The sequence below is a fragment of the Penicillium chrysogenum genome, assembly GCF_028827035.1.
Source record: "Penicillium chrysogenum strain IBT 35668 chromosome Unknown utg000002l_segment0_segment0, whole genome shotgun sequence".
NCBI classification, from domain to species: domain Eukaryota; kingdom Fungi; phylum Ascomycota; class Eurotiomycetes; order Eurotiales; family Aspergillaceae; genus Penicillium; species Penicillium chrysogenum.
In genome coordinates this window covers 2923141-2946060 of record NW_026622750.1, presented here as the reverse complement: position 1 = coordinate 2946060, position 22920 = coordinate 2923141, and the positions used below count along the sequence as shown (strand labels likewise).

The window sequence follows — 22920 nt, the reverse complement described above, 5'->3', positions numbered from 1 at the left end:
TCTGAACCCACTTTAAGAACGGCAACCCGTCTTACCGCTCCGCACGAATTTTCGAACTGTTCGAAGTTCGCGGATTCCCTCGAATCGAATCGAATTCGAACCTTGGTTTCGGGGCTTCGAATCTATGGTCGATTCGATTCGACAAAATTCGCGAATTTCGAACAGGTTCGCGAATCAATATCTAGCTTTTTTAGGGAAAACGGTTTGTGAAACGAGTTTTCGAAATGCCCGGTCCCCACAAGAAGACTTCTGCAAATTTGGTCTAGAATATCAAACGCATGTATGCCCGAAGAAATCATTACTATAGAACTATTCAGACTTCCAACGTACCCCTCTTTCAGCCTTATTAGGGCCCCAAGAGTCTTGCCTTTCATAGAGAAACGTCGAATTCCCAGTACATCTCTACCATCATTGAATAATCTCTCGACATCTACCTCTGCTGCCGGTATAGCAAGACGATCCTGTGCTACCTTAGCCGTACAACTAAATTCAAGCCTGTTGGCCTTCCACCAGCTCCGTATAAACTCCGTCTGGCTCTGGCTTATATCAAAGCCAGTGCTGATTGTAGGAGTACCGAAATACTGGTCGATATCAGGCTCAGCGACGTTGTACTGTGTAGGCTGAAAGGCCTCCAGAAACCTATACTCGAAGCTCTTGTAATTGGTGCTGCTTGGAGCAATCGATGCAGGCTGTTTTGGGGTGGGATATGCTTTCTTCAGAAACGCCCTGATGCGGTCGATAATCTTCTCTCCATCGGGTAACGTTTTGAGCCACTTGGTCTTGATTCGAGGGTCCAGAACGCTTGCGATATAGTATATATCGTTCTCTTTGACGCAGTCGTGGTACTTCTCCAGGAGTGAGATGCCATCGGAAATAGGAACCGCTATTGCTGGCGAGACCTTCGCCCACTCGCCTCGTCGTTCCTTGATAGCGAGAAGTATAGAACGGAGCTCTCCAAACATACGCTCCGCCATATGGATTGAAGGGCTATCTCGAGAGACGTACTCAGTATATTCATTGAAGGGGGGTCAGGATTCTCTTGATATCCGAGAGCTGTCTCCAGTCGTCAGGTGTGAGACGCAAGGCTTCAATATCTGGGTCATCGTTGACTGTATCTTCGAGCTGCCGGCGACACTCTTCAGCTCTCACAATCATAACAAAGGTAGAGTTCCATCTAGTATCAACATCGTAGTTGATAGCTTTTGTACAGCCAGGTCGATTATCCCACTTCTGTATTCGCTGAGGAGATCGCGCAATCCAAAGGACAAGTAGTCGAAGCTTTGCAATAGGCGAAGTAGGAGCGTTGACCGTCTTCCAGCTCCTCTTAGCAACATCATCAAGGAGATCACAGGCTTCCTTATGCGAACTAGCGTGTAGAGACCTCAATGTAGTTTTCATAACCAAGTTCAAGATGTGAGCAAAGCAGCGGACTTGGGAGTTATGGGTAAATTTCATCGTCCCTTCTCGGATAATGGTCTCGGCCAGGTACCCGTCGTACCGCTGAGACAGCTTTTGGTAAAGATATCGGTGTAGGGTATCGTTATTAGATGCGTTGTCAGCTGTAATTGTCATAACTTTATCAGATATATGAAACCTTTCGAGAACCGTCGCAACGATACGAGCAAGGTTATCTCCAGAGTGGCTGCCTTCGATTTCAACGAACTCAATACAAGCTCAATATTGCTGGAAGGCAGAGGACATCCAGTGAGCATTAACGGCTAGCATTGCTAATGAATTTGACTTGTCCAACCATCCAAAGATAGCGCAATTGAGGATGCTGAAGACATTAAGATTCGAAGCTCACTGTCAAGAGCATCAAGCCGAAGACATAATCGACGCGACACAGTATCCGCACTTGGTACGGAGACCTGAAATCCTGCAGACCTCAACATAGCCTTGAATGAAGGCTGTTCGACGCATGTAAACGGTTGGCAGGTTGATACAATCAAATTCAAGGCAGCTTCTTCGAATGGGAGCTTCTTTTCCTTAGAAATCCATGAGCTTAACGGACCTTGGCACCCTGAATGGCCGTCCTGGAAGAGCTTGTGTGTTTGCTGCAGGTGCTGTTTCAACGCTGTGGTTGAAGATCGCAGATTCGATGCAAATCAAAAGAATCGGCAGGTGGATGGCGACACAATACACAGGTGTTTAAGCTCGGACCGCTCCTTATTTCCTAATCTCCAAGTACCAGATTCAGGTGTAGTAAGGTAGTGTTTCCAAACCCAGCTCCGCTCTTTCGACCTAGTCTCATCTTTCTGCTTGATTTCGATCCTCTCTACCTCGCATTCGACCTGAGATATTGATTGCGAAGGACGTATATCCCTATCAAGATTCGATAAACTCATAGAGACATTGCTGGGAGCTGTAGGAGAGGTTGAAATCGGAGGAGTCGGCGACTTAACGGCGGACCGGACCGCCATCTTATTTCGGGGAGGCTGAAGTGGTATATCCTCTGCAAGGAGGCCATATTTATTAAGCGCCGCATAATCGCGTTTATTCTTCCTAGTATTAGGACAGTCAAATGTTGTAGCAAGTGGAGAAGTCATCTGTAACGTTATATTAGTATTTTAAGCTTGTGTCTTGATCGATCGCTTACCCTCGGGCACCCTGAAGTGACGGTTTTTAGTAGCTTTTGAACCCGATTTGGATGTTGTTCTTGGTAAAAGCACGTATGCGCGAAGACACGTTCTTGTGGAGTCTCCCTAACCCGATTAGACTATCTATCCACTCTTCATTAAATGCAATGTGCAGCTATTCATATTATGACTCTATATTGATATATTACGTGTATCTCAGTACGAGCTATGGGCTAGTATAATTTGAAGCAAAACAGACCATATTTACGATTATCGATTTGTGGGGAAACCATATGAGCCGAATGATATATATTTGGATGAAGGTTTTGACCGAAATTTGCATCTATTGATACTGCCCCGCAGCTTCTTAATCTTAACCCCAGATTGCTCAATTTTGATATCAGACTGAATCTAGCCTACTTATCTCTGTATCCAACTATCAGTTAACCAATTATTAGACTACCTGTATGAGGTGTTGGTTGCTGGCTATCTTACTGAACAACAGTGTGATTGACCGCCTTCCCAATGAAGCTTTAGAACAAAAAAGTTCGCGAACTTCGAATCGAACACGAATCGGTCTCGAATTCGAATTCGTACGAATCGTCATTTTCAGTATTAATTCGAATCGAATCGAATCCGCCAAAAGTTCGATTCGATTCGATTCGTGCGGAGCGGTAACTCAAATTGAGCGTTGACAACGTTTGGCCAAGCTTCAACGGGTTGACGGATCATCCTACCGTGACCTCGCTTTCTGCAGTCTAGGCGGACAGACCCACAGCTCAACACAAACCAACACAACACTAAAGCGAGGCCAGAAACAAAGGTCCATGATTCCTAGGGATGGAATTGTAGGAGCTTTTCGGTGATCCAACGTTGAGTCGCCAACATATGAGGTGACTAGGACAAGAAATATGTGCCTGTCATTGCGGATTGAATATCTCCCACAAAGCCTCAATTTAAGAGGGACGTGAAGGATTCAACAGTCAGCCAACGTTGCTTGACCGACTCAGCACCCCTTTCTCTCAGCACCACTCTTACTCGCCTCTCTCGCTGGGCATCTAAAGGCACCAAGAATGTCGCTGCAAATAGTTGCGGTAAAAGGAGACGTGGGTTTCAACAGGCCTCAATTAAGAACTATGTCTTTCAACACTTCCAACCAGGTCGGTGAGTGACAGAAGCCGAGAAACCTATAAATATGTCCTCTACCCCTGCAGTTGCTCTACGATTTATTCACTTGATTCTGCAGAGTCGGGCAGGCTTGTGTCTGACGCACTCGGTAAGTTCTCCCCTTTGATCGAGTACTGGAATTTATACCGTACTGACATTTATAGTATACATCGTGGACCAGCAAACCAGACAGTTCTTGTACTGTAAGAGACGTGGTTCCAAGCAGATTCACTGCCCCATTTACGCCAGCCGATCGGAGATACGAGATTCGGATTAGCTGGTCAAGGTGTCTATGCGAAGACGTCTCTGCTATAGCGAGCTGATCTACTGTCGCGGCTCTGGTTGACCACAAATCTGAAGTGCAACTGCTCACACTGTAGGTATATGGGCCCACAAATCCTTGAAACTGCACTGACCCGAAAGACGCGGGACAGCCAGATCCGTGGACGTTCGAACACAATGCACCAGGGCAAGGGCCACAGCTTCTTGTGGTCTCTTCATCCCTGGTGTTGACCATCAGAACATGTGAGTTATGGGGTTCCACGTTGATCTACTGGCTAATAATTGCCAGTGAACCTTTGAGAGCTCACCAGAGTGGCCCTGATAACCCTGTACTACCGTCAGTGCTCCACGCAAAGCCATGGCTTACACACTATTCCTAGCCCCGTCGCTTCGAACAATGCAGCATGTCCTAGGTGGAAGATCGCAAACCAAGGTAGCGAGTCAACAACAGGGTGCGGCCATCCACGTGTGAACTTCGTTGCATAGAACCTTGAGACTCCTATTTCCATGCTAAGGTGAGTGAGATCTAACGCCTACAGCAGCGCTGTGTCTGATTATCCGCGCCAAGCCTTATTCCCCTAACCACGAACACCACTGACATCTTCACACTATTGTAGGGGCACCCCATCATCGACAGTGAAATATACTGTGGCGAGTGGCCTATTCCGCCAGATCGAAGATAAGAAGGTGGCGGCCGACGAGCGTGCTCCATCGCGTCTTCCGCCCTCGTCCCCACCGCCTTCGCACTATTGTGGAGTCCTGAACCTCTGGCATCGCGACACATTCATCCACCATGGAAGTGCAATGTTTATCGCAAGTGGGTTCGTAACGCGCGTTTCCTGTCTCAACAAATTGTCTTGTGCATCCCAGGGCGGCTTTTTTGAAGCGAGTGCAGATTGCGATGAGCTTGAATGCGATGTGGCATGGCTGGTGACTGCATTGCAGAGAGTTGTAAGTGATCTAGTTGTGAAGCCGATATAATCATTGCGCAAACTGATTGTCCCGTCTCAAGCGCACTTTGGGATTTCCATGAACAGGTACGCTACGACAACTCGTCCAACTAGATCAATCCTTGCTGACTCGGATCGTACAACAGGAGGACACCCTCATTTCTGTCACTCGAGTCGAATGCCACGCGAACAAATGTCTTGTCTGCTCGAGCTCCCCTATACCAATACGATCGCATGCTGCCTATCCCTTCCACATGACTACTATCGACGATGAGTCACCAGAAGGTTCGTATCGACCTCGGCCTCTTTCTCCCTTTCTCCCTATAGGTTCTGTGTATCAGGTCATTGTTCGATCTGTCTACCTGATAAGACCTAAACTCCAATGAACGTATACCACTGCCCCACTCATACCTGTGGCTAAGCATTCAAACCTTCAAACCCCTTCAAGCGGCGTAGGCCATATAATCTTACCCGCGAAAGAGTCATGCCGAACATAATCAAACTTCCAGCCATAAAGATCGCAGGGAGATGCAAAATATACAAACGCATTTCGGGCTCATAGAAACCCTTATTTCTCCTAGAGAAGTAAAGAATAGAGCGGTCTCCAAGTAACCCACCGTAAAAGGCACCGATGAGGTTGCCAATAAACGGACCAAGACTCATGTACCCGATCTGCTCAGGTGTGAAACCGTATGGGGGCAATGGGTAGACCAGCGCCATAACGTTCGCAGTGATAGTCAGCCACACCACACCGGAAGCATACTGAATTCCAGTGAAGAACACAGTTGGGAAGCTGAACAACACGTAGAAGGAAGGGGCGGTAGAAATAAGGCCACATGGGCTCGGGGGAGGGAGACCATAGGGCGAGACGCTTTCGCCACGTATTCATAGGAATACTGAAATTTAATTCATGATTAAGGCTGTTTGGCTCGACTGAAAGAGCAGCTTTTGTGTCCGACTTCACGGCGGATTTGTGGATTGGATCGGCAGGAACGGAAAGGTCCCCTTCAGTGTCTTGGCCGGCTCTTGGTTGCCCATTCAGGACCGGAACATATTTTGTCTCTTCATAGAGGAACAGAAACACAAGGAAGAAAATCGCGTTAAAGATTCCCAGTGTTTGGTACGGCCACCGCCATCCTTGCCTTGTTGCCTGCGCTCCTGCTGCCATGGGCGTCAAGAAACTCTGTAGAAGTTGTTAGCAAACTTTTCTATGAACAGAGGCAAAGACGTACCCCGATCATGACCATAGCCATATGTAGACCGTTCATACTTCCTCGATGGTGCACGAAGAATAAATCTGAAATCTGCAAGATTCGAGTAAATGGTCGGTGCGTCAAGATTCTGGAAAGGACTCATACTGTGATCTCCACGATAGCCTCATTGGTAGCACCAGCCAAGCCCTGAAGCAGATTTGTAATGTAGAGCTCCGCAAGACTATCAAGTCTGGATGTCCAAAAAGATGTGGCTAACATGATAGCAGTGGAAACAATGTACACCGGTCGCCGGCCGTATTTCTTAGCCAATGGGATGAACAATACGCAGCCGGTTGCTAAACCAGCAAAATTGACCGACATGGCTTGGTTTAGCTGTGTATAAGCGACATGGAGACTAAGGACCATTTGTTGCCAGAAGATTGCTTGAATCGAGAGCCTGGATTAATAAATATCGTGAACGCGGGTTGGAAGGATATATATGGGGTACAGCTTACGCAGTGAAGACAACAATTGTCATTCCCAACACGATAGTGAAGTTCGCGGCTTTGCGAGTTACGCTCCAGTTCTACGCCGCGCAGGAATTAGGTTAAAATAATCATCCAAAAAGAGGTGCACACCACGAAGCTGACTAAGGGTTCATTGGGATCATTAGAAGGGACTGGATCGAGCATGACAGCCCGCTGGCCATGGAGATCCGATCCATCTTCTGTTCAATCTAGCGAGTGATGGATCCACACACTCAGACCTCATCCACTGTACCTGAAATTAGATGGAATGTTCCAGGAGGAAGAAAGCCGCCTCCCACAGCAGACGATCCGTCAATATTGATATGAGGAGCAGCCATTGTTCCAGAATAGAATGAAATCAACTTGGGGGGGCAATGGGATACACTGGCGAGGTGGAGGGATATTTGGATATATTCCCCAGTTTTCGGACTGCCCTTAGATTGGTCCACATGACGGACGTTGATATCGCTCTGCGCCACCGTGACAGGGGTACGCAAACTGACAATCCTGATAAGGCAGCCAACCCCACAAGGACGGAGATGGCAGTTTATCTCGGCTTCGAAAGTGCGGAGAGAGTTCAGTCTCAATCCAAGTGGGCGTTCCAGCGCCACTTCATTTTAGTCATTTTAGTATGGGGGGTCCGCCTTCCTAATCCGGTATATATCCTCCAGATAAGAGAGATGCTTGCGCTAGCACTTACGTTTAACCCTTTACGTATGTAAGATGAGTTACCATTCGTGCCCTATCATGGCATTTGGTAATTTATAAGCGATTCCGAGGTGATGGACTTCGGGAGACCTAGTTTTACATGGAAGGTAGACGCTCCTTCGCTCTTGGGCCCTTGGATTCCGGATGATTGCCAAGTGGAAGATGGCGATGCGAGAAAGATAGCAGCTTTTAAATTTCCACTTTGGCCAATTTTTCAGGTGGAACCTCCGAGTCAGCAGGGGGCAGACTTACATTAATCTCTGCCTGTACCCAATAATATAAAAACTATGGCACTCAGTACTATCTACTACCTATCATCTCCTCTTGAGCACCGAAGGAAATTTTCTCTGAGGCCGTGTCGAAACAAAAGATGATGGTAACTCTTTTCCCCGTCCAGAATGGTTTGTGGCCCCTTCAGAGAATTCATTGTCAATAATATCTTTTGGCTGACACGCAAACAACAAAGATCGATCGATATCGGTCGTTGCGCGAACAGTGAACGCGGCCTTCTCATCTGATCCCCTGATACAATGGCTCCGACCGAGCGCGACACCATGGGTTTATCAAGACGCATTGGCACACAGATGGCAATATAGGACGGTGCAGAATGAGATATCGGAAGGCATTGTTCTTCAGTCAGCCAGTGTCGGCCAGATAGCCCAAGAATATCCACGTAAGAACAAGAAGATCGAGCCCTCAGACGGTGCTGTTGCACCTGAAAAGATAGCTCAAGTGTCCGCTTTCGAGGATCCGGATATTGCAGCCAACCAGAGAGAGGCTGGTGCTGTGGTGTTCTTATATCCTCCAACAGAACATCTTCCGTGGTCGCTCTCCTCAATGTGGCTTTCTTGGAAACTGTGGCTTCTGGAACTATTCAACCCGGTCAAGGACACATCGTGCAAAGATGAGGTAAGAGCCCCGAGTTTCTCTGTTGAACAAAATACCGGTGCTGATTGATACTTCTGAATAGCGAGTGGAGAAACTTATGTCGAGACACGTGTCCGGGAAAAAGCTCCTCCAGGCACAGTACCCCAAGCTATGGTATCTGGAATTGATTGCTGTATATCCATCACTGCAGTCACGCGGACTAGGAGGTAGCGTGATGAGGGCTATTCTTGAACAAGTTGCAGGAAAACTCGGTCTTCCTTGAGTGCACCCGGCAGGAGAATATCGCCTTCTATGAGGGGTTCGGTTTCAAAATAATGGAGGAAGTGGAGCTCACGGACACCCCGGCGCATTCAGACAAGGATGGAAAACTCAAGTATTGGGTGATGGTACTTGAAACAGATAGTAGACAGTAAGCTAGAGTCAACCTGGAAAGAAACAAGAAAACAAATTACGAACGCCGCCTTCCCACCCATATCAAGTGTCAAGCATAACATAGAAATAGAACAGCAGACAAGATGTAAGTTCCTTGTGGTATTCACAACAACTCCATTCCAATACCTCTTGCGCAGGCCAGGTCATTTATATCAAGCATAGAATCGTTGAGGTGCCATACATCTTGCAAAATTTCAAGAAGCATATCATTTTGACGTGATCCCAGAGAGCATCTGCGAATGGTTTCCTGCCACTGCCGATTCTGAGGCATGACATTAACTTCTAGTCCGGCAACATCAATCGGGAAAAGAATGGAGTTCTTCATGAAAGTGTCCTTATCCGGGCGCTCCAAGCACCCCAGGCGAAGAGCATCCACATTGGCGAGAACGCGAGCTACGAGCGTACTCGAGTCTGCCGGACACGAGCTTGGCTGCCTCCACGTCGAAAGGCTCTGAGGGCTACCCGACAATCTTTTTCTCTGGTGGATGATCAGAACCCCCGCTAGCCGATATGCTTCCCATAGGTAACACTGCAAAAGATTCCCCGCTTCCCCGGTCCAGTCCCAGAAACTCTGCTCTGTTGTATCTATATCAATCCCGGCTAGTAGGTCCAACAGAGAGCGCGGTAAACCAGTCACTGGCTCGATGTCGTGCCTCGGACCTGCCGTCTGGCAGAAGCGGCGCCAAATACCGATGGAAGACGTCTGGCGCCCTATAGCGAGACAGGGTATGTCTATGACCCCCATGACCTCGAGGAAATGCGCGCGAAATGGAGTAGGTGCTGCTATGTCAGCAGAATGTTCTGGACTACAAATTTGCTATTATACATGCTCTTTTATATGCATTGCCCACGGCAGCCCATGCATCAACTGTGCAAGTAGAGAGGATAGGTCAGCCCTTCAAGCTAACTCGGTATTTGAAAACAGGAAGACTTTAGGTCACTCACACCAATGCTACACAGTAGAAGCCCTGCGGTCAGTGTTCCATCTGATAGCGTTGTGGAGCGAGCTAGTTCAAATCGAAATTCTCGCAACGAAGTATCAAAGTATTCGAAGAATTGAGGTGTCCGATTGGTAGATAGGGAGAGTTGGAAAGTAAGACAACTATTGTACAAGGCATTGGACTCTTGACACAGTCCAGAAGTCTAGGCTGTAGCATGCTCTGTGGTGCTGCGATTGAATGTAAAATGTTGATTCCGTTGTTCAGAACTTGTAGATTTCATTTCAGTATACGGTGAGATCACGTCGTTTCTGTTCAATCTCACATTTATTGAAAAGAATCTCATTTTGCTCCGATCGCTGTCTCTTGGGAGTAACATTATTCTCCAACTGAGCCAAAATATCAAGGAACCCTGCAGGCAACTCGTCAAATCTGTCACAAATGGCCATGGGTATCTTTGACAGACCATCATCCCTCTGGGTCTGAGCTTGGGCCTCGAGCCTCTTCCTCTCTGTCAAATCTCTTCGTCTTCCCTTTGGCCTCGGGAGTACATCCTCTTCCAAGGGCTTATCGGCGCCGGTAAATCGACCACGGGAGGCAGCGCCGCTACCCAGCGCAGTCGTATCTCGTAGCCCTCACAGTCCACTCCACGCTGTGCACAGTTCCGGCATGTTGGGTGAGAATTATCGCAGCGGCGCCGGCGGCGCTTGCAGGTCCAGCACCCTTAATAGCTGCGGGTCGACATACCGAATGCAGGGAGAAGTCATTCGAGCATTATGGGCGGGTGAAATGGGCTAGGCGACATAGGAAATGCGGGGGAAGTGGGACGGTTGAAGACCGCGCTGATAACCGGCGGATATCCCGAGGTCGGGTCCGACTGCCAGATTGGGGAGATAGGCAGATAGGCAGATAGTTCTCAACTATACTCAAAATATACTTAACTGTAGACATTCCGGGTGGGCCTTGTCCTGGTAGGCTTGTTATCTGTTACCTTATCTTCCAATGTCTTTCCAAACCCCTATATCCAAATGCAGGACCACCATTCCTGGGCTAGGGACCCTGGACGGTTTGCAGTACGCCAATAGCGTCCAACAGTTCTGCGGCATTCCTTATGTAAATCTGCCAAAGCGCTGGACACGATCGACTTTGAACACTTCGTGGAATGGGAGCCATCACGATGGGACTGGGGGTGGGGGAGAGTTGGTTCTCGGGTACGTACGCTATCAGTGGTTCACTGTCAGACGTTAGCTAGGACAGTAGATCGGCGAGACATTTCTTGACTCACATGTTCTATATTCTGAAGGTCAAGGCCATGGATGAAGAGACGGCAAGGAGCTGTGGCCCTTGCACTGGTGCATTGTGGTCGAATGTCCACGGATCTGGTTGTCCTGTGTCTTTCAAGTCACTGCAGTTTTAAACAGGATTTGTGGGCTTTCACATACCTACAGTATGAGCAGTCGCGCTTCAAATTTGAGGTACATCCAGAGGCGCGACAGTTGATCAGCTCAGTCAGCTGCTATAGCGGAGACATCTTCGCATAGACACTTTAACTAGCTAACCCAAATCTCGTATCGTTGATCGGCTGGCGTGAATGACGCAGTGGATCTGCTAGGGATCACATCTCTCACAGACACTGTCTGACTTGCTGGTTGGTCCACGATGTATCCTATAAGTGTCATTGCGGTATAAATTCCAGTACTCGATCAAAGGGGAGAACTTATCGAGTGCGTCAGACACAAGGTGGATATTTTCATTGCTAGAACATCGGCAACGGCTTGAATCCGGATGAGTCTGGCGTCAAAATGTAGCGCGTATCACCGGAGGTATGCACGCTATGCGGCCCGCAGCGCACAACAAATAGAATATTCGGTGGGCTCTCAGCGCATTTCCTTGATCTGTCGCGTGCTCTCCAGTCAAGCTCAGACCTCCCTCGCTACCGCGTGGACACCAATGGCTGGTAGGTAAGGCCCATATGATGACTATGGTAGATTACTGAAATTCCGTAGCATTACCATTAGCATTATCGCTCGATTAGCCATTTCCTGAGGCGCACCCGGTGGCAGGTGAGGCGCCACTTATGCACCTGGAGTCAGTCGTCCCGGGACCTGGCAGCGAACCCTGGCCAGTGACCTTCTCACCGCGGGCCATGGACTCCCGCAGACTGTTCGGCACGAATCTAAGTTTTCCAAGCCAGTTCCAACCGCCGGTGCCTCTAGATCCCAATCGGTGGTCGAAGACCCCCACTCAGTCACTTTCACGTCAGAGTGAGACCTTGCAAAATATGTTTGGCTCGTTCCAATTATGTAGGTATCACTGGGTCCATTTTGTACATAACTGAACCCGAGACGGGCTGCACACGATGGGGTCTTGCGTGTCCAAGCACATCGATGGAGATAAGTTAGAGCAGCTTACTCATGTTTTGATGGTGGCTGGTAGCACCTGACAAAAGGGCAAGACTGTCTTCAGTTTCTTCAAGGACTGTCCTATGTCCTACTTTTTCGGCTCAGGAATAATATAATCGGCTTCGGAGCTCAAGAGAAATTATCCCAGGGAAACAGCTTCTACTTTTAAGCCCTGGTATTTAGGGTTGGAACATTGTAAAACAGGCGCCAATTTCATTTTTTGATTTCTTCACTGGATCACTTGTAATCACTCAATATGTTATGCACAAAAGTCTTTGGACCAAGTGATAACATCGTAGGAAGCACAGCTCATGACCGAAAGTCCAGACGGTTGACGGATCCAGCCGACAAGTATGGGTCATCGTCGACTTCGATAATGCTCGTTCCAACAGTTGAAGGTTCTTCCGTGGCCACGGCAGCTACTCTAGCGAAGCGGGTTGCGGTCGAAGTGAAGGTATCTTCTTCAGTCGTTTGATGCATTTTCTGCTCTGTCAGGCGCCGAAGCTCATTGCTGGCCGTTTCCAGAAGCGTTTTGAGATTCTTCACCGCACTGTCGATTTCCGAAACACAGTCGCCTGCTCGCAGTGCCTGATATGCTGCTGTCTCACAAAGCTTATGAGCCAATTCCAATTGATTATCCGCGAGGTCAATGACTGGCGTTTTCTGGGCTTTCCTGGAGCCAGTGAGCCTGATGCCGGATCCGGTTTGTATGTGGCGGACTAAGTTTGACGCGACTACTTGTGACTTGTCCGATTCTCCGAATCTATGATTCACCAAACAAGAAGTTTCGTGAATTGTCTTTGGGAGAAAGCGCGTCTGCAGCATCGACATTTTCGCTCGTCGTATATTGCTCCTGCAGATAACAATATTCCGGGCGACCTCTTCAAGCACCTTCTGTGTATGGCCGTCATACTCGATAATGGCCTTGTGTCGCTTATTTACTAAAGTGAAGGGCTCGTTCCGGCGAATAGGCAGTTCTTCGTCCGTGTGTCGCTTGTGTCCAGAGCATTGGATTGGGCTCATTGGGTCTTTTGCCTTCGCGACGTTATTCTCGAATTTGGAAGGATTTTGTCTCTCGCCGATGCGTACGACCTGGTTAGCTTGTATGGGTTGCACGAAGCTGTTCGTAGTATATCGCGGCTTGAGAGATTCCTGTCGGCGACAGGCTTCGCAGTGTTCGGTATGTTTGGCATACGTGTGAGCAGCGAGGTCTGTGATACGGCTGATCAACGCTGGTAGGTTGACTTGAAGGTAGGCGAAGGCTTCCACCGTATCCATCTGGGTCAGAGCCATAGCAGCAAGGCCCAGTAAATGACTTAGTGGGTTCAAGGCCGTCCGTAAAGCTTTAAGTCTTGAGTACGAGACATCGACAATCTTTATACAAGCATTTCAGGATGCTCTGCATCTTGACTCATGCTTCCCACCCAGATGAGCAAGGAGGAGAATGTGACCCATGGCCAGAAGAACCCCAGCTTGCATGTCGATCAATGCTTAAGGCTGGGGATAAAGCCAGGGTGGTAAAGAGGACCGGGAAGGGATCGACAAATTTATTTGGAATTGTAGGTACATCTAGGTTCCACCAACATTTTGCTTAGTTTGCATTTTTTGTTATGTTTTGTTATCTTAGTCAGAACTCTATATAAAATGCTAGACATAGTGTATAGAACTACAAATTCCTTTAAAGTGTGCTAATTAATCCATACTTCATTGTACCGACAGATCTTGTCCGCATGGATACTGCAGTGGGACTGGGTATACAGATATTCCACATGTGTTTCTTAATGTAATCAGAGATCCCTAAATTGCCAGAGACCATGAGGTGTTCTTGCAGCTGAGTAGTCACTATATTTCGTACCCCGGCATCGTTCGCACTAGCATGAACACCCCAACTTGTCGAACAATGAATCTCTATTTTTTTGTCCTGCAGTATGGTGCACGAATTTTCTGAATGCGCAGGGCATCGTTCGGATTGAATTAGAAACAGTTACTTTTTTTCAATGCCGCTGCTGCTCTCCGAACAATAGTTCTCTTTTTTTTTTTTTTCTTTGGGAAAAGAAAAAGGATCATCCACCAAAAACATTGGGATTTTCCAACTTTCATTTTCCAATTTTTGTGATTTTTTCGTTTAGATTTGCCATTGCACCAAAAAGGGCGTCTCGCAGATAGTATCCACTCTTCGTTGCTAGCCATTGGCTATTGTGACGCATTACTCCCGGGGATCAACGGCCCCTCTTTTCCGACGGAACCTTTGTCCTTTCTTTTCCCAACCCATTCGCGACAACAATCTCCTGGCTACGAATTCACGGCATCACAATAATACTGATCGCCCTTAAACCCCTCAACCACGACAAACTGTGGTTTGTTCCCAGCTTGTTCGGGATATTCATTCGAACATGGCTAATTAACGATTACCGTGGTATGTGGGAGATCAGATGAGATCAAGAAGTCCCTTCCATTGTCGAGAAACCAGGATCCACATTTGTACACTGTTGACAGTGCCTACCGCCTGATGATGGGCATTCGTAAGTCTCTCGCGGCTCGTGTCAACTTGAGTGAGATCACGTGGCCTCATGCGTGCTGTATAACCACTGGTTTTGCGCTAGCGAGCTTTAATTCAGCTCTAGACCGGATGAGTCTTACGCCGCTGGTCTCTAATGTTTCTCATTCGTCGGTAACCACACCCGAGACTTATTATTCATGCCATCAACAAAGAAAGACAGAAGCAACTCTGCCGCCACCTAATTTAAACCAAGAGCTACGATCCGGCTATCTCATCCCTGGTCATAGTTCAGCTCGGTCGATCATTCGAGGCGAAAGGCCTAAGGGAGCCGAATCTTCGGGAAGATTACCAGAGCTACACTGGTCGGATGAAGCTTAAAGTCTCCAACGAACTGAGATCTTTGAGAGATGCATTGTATACCAAAGCCCCAAAGAAGAAAAGAATTGATCAATCTATTGTGGAAGAGATGATCGACTCCGACTCACATGACAACGAGAACCCATGGCCAACACGCGGCGGCCATGAATAGCCACAAGGCTTTCAAATTCGGTCTATCAGCGTACAATGAATATACGCTGCCAGCTTTCCAACTAGAAGAATGGCACTGCTAATGGAAAATGTCTTGAAGCTAAGATGGAAGAATTAAATTCTCACAAGGAAAAAGGCACGTGGAAGGTCGTTCCACTTCAACGAGGGATCAAACCGGTTACTTCCCGATGGGTCCCTACCGACAAGTATGGGCCGGACGGCGAAATCACCAGACGCAAAGCTCGCCTAGTAGCAAGAGGCTTCCAACAGGGAGAAGGCATTGACTATGAGGAGACGTTCGCGTCCGTGGTCAAGTCAGCTTCGACCCGCATCTTGCTCGCGTTGGCGGCGATTTGCCAATGGCATGTCCACCAGGGGGATGTCAAGACGGCGTTCTTGAACAGTGATTTAGACAAGCCGGTCTACATGAAAGCCCCGATGGATGTACAGTTACCTCGCGGGCATTGTCTTACTGCTTATCAAAGCCCTTTACGGATTGAAGCAGTCTCCTCGCGCGTGGTACCAAAAGCTCCCGGACACTCTTTTTTGGTTGGGACTGGCGCATGTCAGCCTACGACCCATGCGTTTTCATCAACGACAGGAATGGACTCATACTCGAAGTACACGTGGACGACATCAACGTGATGGGCAAAAACCTTCAGACAATCCTTGATTTCAAGGCACAGTTTTCGAAGGGATATCCGACATCCGACGAGGGGGAGTGCTCCTGGTATTTATGAATGCACATTGAGCAGAAGCCTGGAGAAATCCAGCTTCATCAAAAACAATATGTCGACCAAATGGTCAACAAATATGGCTTCAAAGATGCAGCCCCTGCCAAGACTCCCCTTGACACGAAGATCAAGCTAGCCAAACAGGGCGACCACGTTGCCAACACCAAATTCCGCAAAGAATATCAGTCGAAGGTCGGGTCGCTCAATTTTAGCAGCAATCAGACAAGACCGGACATTGCTTTTGCTACCGGATATGTAGCTCGATACGCATCCAACCCAAACCGGGCTCGCATGGATGCCGTGGATCGCATTTTTGCATATCTGAAGAGCGACGCCAGGAAGGGAATTGTCTATTCAGACAAGCACGGTCTTCAGCTGAGGGGTTTCGTCGACAGCGACTTTGCCGGATGTGAGGACTCGCGCAAGTCAACAACTGGATAGGTGTTCACGCTTGCTGGAGGGCCCGTATCGTGGTCATCCCAGAGACAAAAAAACAGTGGCTACATCAACCATGGACGCGGAGTAAGTTGCATGCGCCGAGGCTGCGAAGGAAGCCATGTGGATACGCAATTTTATTAATGACCTTCGCATTCCCGGAGTCCATATCGACACAGTTCTCCTTTATATCGATAATAACGCAGCCTTGAAGGGAATGTAGGGTTCCACAGCAGATCCAAACACATTGACGTCAAGCATAACTTCATTCGGGAAAAGGTGGAGGAAGGTCTTATCAATACCCAGCGCGTCAATACGAAGGACAACTTGGCAGATGTTTTCACGAAAGCTTTACCCAGGTCTACACACGAAGACCTTGTACAGCGTCTGAATCTCCATTCAGGGGGAGTTATTGAGTCTGAACCTTTGTTGGAAAAAAGGAAAGAAATCGCAGGATCAAATCCTGGGATCCTTGAGGTGCCTCGGCCCCTTCGGGTCCTTGGCACAAGGGGGAGAGTTGGATCCCAGGTCACGTGATGTATATAGATCTATAGGAGTGGCTGCCTGTTAGGCAGACACTCCGCTAGGCAGCAGGAAGATGAGCTGCAACTACAAATAGCTGGATCTCTCCATATAGATCAAAATTACACTTGTACCCCAGGCCAGGGTTTCAACTTCAACGAGAGGTCAGCGTAAATGAATTACACACACACACACAGACACACACACTGTGTACGATCGAAAACGATAACTGATTTCGCCGCCCATTAGGAGTGCAGTGCCAGGTTCACTGTACACCCTTGGTCCAAGCGAGCGCGCGGACGGCGGCCGACGGGTTGGACAGTTGCGTTGAAGAGGGCGTATGGTGTGTGCACGGTGAGGCGGAACCTTGGTTGTCGGAGGGACCTACCCCTGTCCGTGCATTTGGATTGTAGGCTAAGCTAAATCCTCCATGTTCAATAACCAGAAAATGCTTGAAGAAAAACGAGTTTCAACCCGTGCAACAGTCTCCCAGTTTTTATGCAAACCAGAAATCAATATCAAAACCAACACTTCCGGTACATAGGGAGGCCCATCTGGGCAACCCAGCGCTTGAACATGATTTTTTCCCATATTGGAATGTAGTATCAGCCCAGAGGGCCTGATGTACAATGACTTTATCGAGGTAAGCAATTTTGATGAGTATGTTAAAGTAAAAGATTTCGACTGATCTTCAATTTAATGGAATACTAAGTAGAAAAAGAAAAAAAGTAGTGTCCTCCGGGTTATGAGCACCTATGTAATCTGTTAGTGAATATTCTTATGGTGGTGTCCTTCAACTTACGGCGCTCTCCTCCTGACCTAACATGCTGGGATGTTGCTGGGATGTTGCTGGGATGTTGAAAATAGCACAGCAAGTTGGAAATATATCCATTGAGTAGAATACCACCTCGACAACACATTTAGGGTACATTATTTACAGTAGGGAATATAGATATAGTTCTAAGATAGCATGCTACAAATTTAGTAGTAAACGCTAGGATCATTTTCTAGCAGTCTAAAACGCTAACTCCACTTTCAGAGATGGGTGGCTAGTAGATGTGAGTCGCAAATCATGAGTATGTCTGCCAACTGAGTCACTTCCGTGACCCTTCCGATTTAATTATCCAGCGCTAATCTCGTTCTAACCTTCTTTTACAAGCGCTAGGGCCACCTCGTTACCGATCTGGTCCCAACGTGCACAGTCGAAGGTCTTGTTCATTTACCATGACCAATCGGAAAGGGATATGTAAACAAACTCCCTCTAAATTACAACAAAGCCAACTCAACAGAATTATTATAGATCTGCCGGCAGAGTGCATAAAGTATCTTTCCACACAGAACCGGAAACCAGGTAAGAGTTGCAAGTTACTAAGAACCGAAACGGTAAGAGATATCACGCCCCTCCGGCTGCGCCAATGCCTCCGTTGTAGAGAGCCCAGGCGACACGAAATCTTGCTGCAGGAAGCTGCAAGATTCGCCGGGGTGCTCTACCGGATAGGGTTGGAGATGGACAGTGACCGAAGGAGAAATGTCGTGCGTGAATGCAGCCGGTCTGGTAGCATCGACATGAGAGATCTCTTCGCTTTCGCGTTTCCTCTTCAAACCCTTCGGCGGCATTGATATTGGCACAGCCATGCCAAAGCCACGTATGGTCTTGTGATCCAGTTCTGCGCAGCATTCCCCAGGGAAATGACCCTGTACGTCATATTTATGGTGCAGAGGCAAGTCCCGGAAATTTGCTACAGGCGCAAATAATGCCGGCTGAGCATTGTTAGTAGAGCCCGCCTTGACACATGCAGATGTAGTGTTCGCATTATTTGGGGATGCCGGACCAAAGGGGATATTCTCTCCATTATGTTCATTGTCGTTGAATGGGACCCCCGTTGCTTCGGGCAGGTTCATACGACAAATCCAAACCGGTCGTTGTCCATCTGCAAATAGTAGTGAGATGACTGCTAACGCGATAACCTTGGAAGAGACTCATGGTAACATACCACTCTTCCCCTCCAAAAAATCTTCCTCTTCCCGTCGAACCCGATAGATCTCATCCAAGGTTAATAATCGCTCTGCTGGGGATATATGCCGGCGAATTTGCTGGTCGGCCTCCCGCAGCTTTCTAGCGGTGATACGGTAGCTAGCACGCAGCTCGCATAAAATATGAATTAGAAGCCTGATGCGCTCTGTTGACGGTCAGTCACTTAACAGCACCCAATTAGGGACAGTCCTTACCCTCCTTGAGAAGATGGTCGGGTTCTCGGTGCCTCACCCCACGAGGCCACCAGGGCGGCTTAGTCGCCTCCGGGTCAAGCTGCTGAGTGACCCCTGCGACAACCGCCCGCCCGTTGTACGGAAAAGAAACCTGCTTGCGGGGCTCCACCAGCTTGATATAGGCTTTCGCGAGGGCCCGACAGTTCGTCTGTTGCAGGTTTTGAAATGCCTTCTCATAGTATTTCCGTAGCAAATCACGGTCTATGATGGATATGGTGACTTCCGGCCTCCACATTTTGTTGAGATCGCTCCAAACATTTCTTTTTGTCGGTTTCCAGCTCTGTGTGTCCCAGGGAGACAAAGGCTCTGTATGAGTCGACTCTGCTGTTGGCGGAAGTAGGCCAGCTGGCGGGAAATTTCGTGTTTGGTGAGGTGATGCTGGGACGCCATAATGTGCTAGAACAATCGTTATTTGATCGTACTCCTCTGTGCAATTAATATGAAACCTACCTTGATCTATCGCCGAGCAAACTTCTCCTGACTTCGTGACTGCTTTTAAAAGGGCGTCCGCTAGCTGTACCGACAGGGATCCCTGGAAGGTTTTGGCAACAGACCTAGAGCACTGCAAGTGAAGACTGCCCTCTACGTCAATAGATATGAGCGCAAAGTGAGAATGTCCCAAGTTACCGTCAATGGATACAGGGGTGCGGCAAGCCATTGAGTTATCGGTGTCGGCCTTCATAGTAGAGATAATTACCACGGATACCACAGACCGCAGATTCTCTGGGTTTCATTTATAGCTGAATGTGACTTGGAGATCGCCCTGAGTAGGCACGATAAAAAGAATGGAATAAACTGCTTGGACTCCTCGACAACAATCTTGCGTTGATGTACCACCTGCATTCCATTGACCCCTGTCAGCTGCGGGACACTTCCTATTGGCCTGTCAAATAATGTGAACTAGCTCCGCAACAACCATGAAATAGATAGAAGACGATGGCTTGTGGGGCAAACGAGCTAACAACGGACTAACTCCTGTGCGAACTGCACACTCGGAATGTCAAAGCTGGTCTACTAATATGAGACTTGGTGACGCGGCATAGGGAGCATCAAGCCTTCGGGGAGGGAGGGGTAGCCCCAGCCTTGCCTCAACATGGCCTTCCCCGTCACATGTCAATCTGTGTCAAAATTTTAGTTGGCACCACCCCGACTTAACCTTCCTCGTACCATCGATCTCGTATACAAGGCTCACTTTTCAGTAACAGGAGAATAGCAAAAAAGCAAGGGAGCAAATTGCACCATGCCCCGGGCAAATCCCGGGCAAATCCCGAGAAAGCAAGCAACATGGTCGAGCCGCCTAGATTATCTGTCGATCCCGATGCGAGCCGTCTCTTCCTACTTGTAGATCATCGTTCGTGATCGTCACTAGTATGAAGTGAAAAAACAGACTTAAACCTGAGGTATTCAATTGTTTGCATGTCCTTGTGGAGTAAATCATAAACTGAGCCCTCGTCTTCTTCCTGCTGCGGGACAGTTGTCTATTCTAATAAGGGCCCCATTCTGACCGCACAAACCTTGTTCATCTTTCATCCTGATAAATCGGCTCTATAATAGAGTTTGGTGGGTAGCTGCCAACTTATTCTGTCAACTGCATGCATAGTCTGTCTGTAACCTAGTTTCTTCGACCACTCAGCATTCTCACCCCACAGTGCACATGCACCTCTACGTCTCTGACCTCTCTCCATAGACTTAGTCGCGTATTTAGATTAGTATGCTGCATGTGCCCCGTTCTAGATCACAGGCTAATCAATTTATGACTACGGCGCAGACAAAAGTCTGCGAACCAAAGCATCATTTACATATTGTTGGTTCAACAGCGCCTATGCCGAGTTAACTATGGTTACCGCTATGAACTTAGTGGGTCCCACATCCACTTTAGTGGCATGGCCCAAGCGCTCTCCGAAGTGCTCATGCGCTTACGCCTCAAGACTGCGTTGGACTCCGACTTGCAGGACAGCACGCCAAGTGCGCCTACCTCGCCTCCACTTTCAGGGGGAAGGCCCTCGATTAGTTTTTCACCGCTTACTGGAAGTCATATCGGAACTGTTCACGAATTACTAGCTTCTCAATCACTATAACTATAAGAGATATTTAGCGATTTAGAAGAGGTTCGCAAGGCGCGTGCCTAAGCCCGGATCACCCACCTCCGGCACACCGGCACGGTACCAGAGTACGTGGCGGACTTCGAATTATTAGTAGATACAGCCACTTAGCCTATATCCATAACATAGAGGTCGCGAAGCGAACCTGCTATTTCTGCAGTCGGGTTTCGCACAGAGCTCTTTTTACATTGGGGTCAACTTTTTCGGGATGCGCAGTTGGAACAAATGATCACCCCCCGGCTTGGCATTCAATCGAAGCAAGCGATCACCTCGACGCAAATTGGTCACTATGGTTAGAAGCTGGAAACAAATACCAGGACCTTGGCAACCCTTACACTTTTTGCACACGCAAGTCCGAGTCTATATTGGAATCTTTCACAGTAACAACCAAGGACATCGAATTTTTCGACCAGCTCGAATCTTTGTCAGAATGCACGTCTCAAGCGAGTGCAATTTTTCCTGTGTTCCCGCAACAGCCGCAAGATGTCCGTGTCCTCTGGGGCTTTGCGCTCTTTCCCGAAAACGAAGGCGACCACGTTAAGAAAAACATGCTCTTTTGCTCCGGTGCATACGTCATGTCCGAGATCCTATATCATCTGGATCTTCCAAGAGAGATGGCTTCGAAGTCCTACAGCATTCTATTACCATCCCACGGGCAATGCCACGAATGAGCTCAACTTTATTGACCAGATTCCTTGAAGACCGTGCTTACATTACCCCAAAATCGATCTCCAATCTCGGCCTGGTTGGACCTTTTGTCGAGACTCCGTGGCGAACCTGTGTAGACGTGAGCTACGGTGTGCATGCGGCACGTATAGCTGTATCGCGTCTTATGGACCTTGAAGCCAGGCCCGAAGAATCTTCTGGCCCGTCAATCGCAAGGCTTCTGATCAGTCTGCTATGGAAGTGAGCTGTTAGAAGATTCTGCACCATCGTGCGATACTCGTCAGATATTGACACCCAGCTTATTTGTCAAATATCTACGCTACCTACGCGCCCTGTGTTATTTTTTTTATTTTTTTATATTTTTTTGATCCGCTGCGACTGGCTTTCTATCTCTGAAGCTTCTGTCACGATGGAATCTGCGAAACAGAAATCCCTCTATTTTATCCCAATGGAAGGATATACTCCAGAATATGATTGGGAAATTGACGAATAACAAATTAGTCATGACCGTCACATAGGGGTGGTTCGGCTGCGGACACTGGCATAATCCAACTATATTCAATATCCGTACATGAATCAGAAAATGACACCGAATGAATATTCGATATCCGTATCCGCCGTTCCAGATCACAGCGAATATTAGATGCCGGTTTTGACGATATTTGTATGAACTGCGTTACAAAAGAGAGATTCCAACCGGTGCATACGTCGCTGTCGATCATGGGCTGGTCGCATTCCACATTACACCATGATTCCACATGGTCACTCACCAAACAAAGCTGGTAGCCGAAGCAAATCCGTATCTGTCCAGAATGGCGTCCCTCATGTCTTCCTTCAAGCACAGCTCTCGAGCCTGAAACCGCATGACTATCAGATCGGAATTCTGGAGACAGCGCATTCAGCAAACCTAAAGGTTATCCCCCTCGGTGCGGAAAAGGGGAGCCAATCAAAAGTTTTCGGGGAAGCCTCTTTCGCCTCTAGCATTCCCTATTGGAGAGGATCATCCTTCTTCTAACCGCTGGTCAACCGAATTCTGGGTATCGGACTCGGTTTTTATTGATTCAAAGTCGATCGAGGAGGCTAACTTGATACTCAAGGCTGT

General features: G+C 48.1%; 7 protein-coding genes across 7 annotated transcripts; 2 read left to right on the top strand and 5 right to left on the bottom strand.

The window, feature by feature from the left end:
• Positions 1-122: 122 nt before the first annotated feature.
• On the bottom strand, positions 123-974 carry N7489_004634 (uncharacterized protein; the record flags this gene model as incomplete). Its single annotated transcript, XM_056710386.1, has 2 exons — positions 123-249; positions 331-974. 2 exons carry the CDS (start codon positions 972-974, stop codon positions 123-125), a joined length of 771 nt encoding a protein of 256 aa, XP_056568807.1.
• Positions 975-1014: 40 nt separating this feature from the next.
• Positions 1015-2072, bottom strand: N7489_004633 (uncharacterized protein; the record flags this gene model as incomplete). The annotated part of the gene is made up of 2 exons (XM_056710385.1): positions 1015-1673; positions 1751-2072. The coding sequence occupies 2 exons, from the start codon at positions 2070-2072 to the stop codon at positions 1015-1017; spliced, it is 981 nt and encodes a 326-aa protein (XP_056568806.1).
• A 3320-nt stretch (positions 2073-5392) lies between these two features.
• N7489_004632 (uncharacterized protein) lies at positions 5393-7033 on the bottom strand (the record flags this gene model as incomplete). The annotated part of the gene is made up of 7 exons (XM_056710384.1): positions 5393-5768; positions 5812-6158; positions 6208-6279; positions 6334-6625; positions 6684-6754; positions 6807-6895; positions 6949-7033. The coding sequence occupies 7 exons, from the start codon at positions 7031-7033 to the stop codon at positions 5393-5395; spliced, it is 1332 nt and encodes a 443-aa protein (XP_056568805.1).
• Positions 7034-7773: 740 nt separating this feature from the next.
• N7489_004631 (uncharacterized protein) lies at positions 7774-9228 on the top strand (the record flags this gene model as incomplete). Its single annotated transcript, XM_056710383.1, has 5 exons — positions 7774-7804; positions 7870-8312; positions 8374-8463; positions 8534-8677; positions 9010-9228. The coding sequence occupies 5 exons, from the start codon at positions 7774-7776 to the stop codon at positions 9226-9228; spliced, it is 927 nt and encodes a 308-aa protein (XP_056568804.1).
• A 3144-nt stretch (positions 9229-12372) lies between these two features.
• N7489_004630 (uncharacterized protein) lies at positions 12373-13356 on the bottom strand (the record flags this gene model as incomplete). Its single annotated transcript, XM_056710382.1, has 1 exon — positions 12373-13356. One exon carries the CDS (start codon positions 13354-13356, stop codon positions 12373-12375), a length of 984 nt encoding a protein of 327 aa, XP_056568803.1.
• A 4794-nt stretch (positions 13357-18150) lies between these two features.
• N7489_004629 (DUF2841 domain-containing protein) lies at positions 18151-19732 on the bottom strand (the record flags this gene model as incomplete). Its single annotated transcript, XM_056710381.1, has 4 exons — positions 18151-18713; positions 18777-18962; positions 19012-19446; positions 19501-19732. The coding sequence occupies 4 exons, from the start codon at positions 19730-19732 to the stop codon at positions 18151-18153; spliced, it is 1416 nt and encodes a 471-aa protein (XP_056568802.1).
• Positions 19733-20933: 1201 nt separating this feature from the next.
• N7489_004628 (uncharacterized protein) lies at positions 20934-22062 on the top strand (the record flags this gene model as incomplete). Its single annotated transcript, XM_056710380.1, has 3 exons — positions 20934-21095; positions 21146-21724; positions 21763-22062. 3 exons carry the CDS (start codon positions 20934-20936, stop codon positions 22060-22062), a joined length of 1041 nt encoding a protein of 346 aa, XP_056568801.1.
• Between the last annotated feature and the right edge of the window lie 858 nt (positions 22063-22920).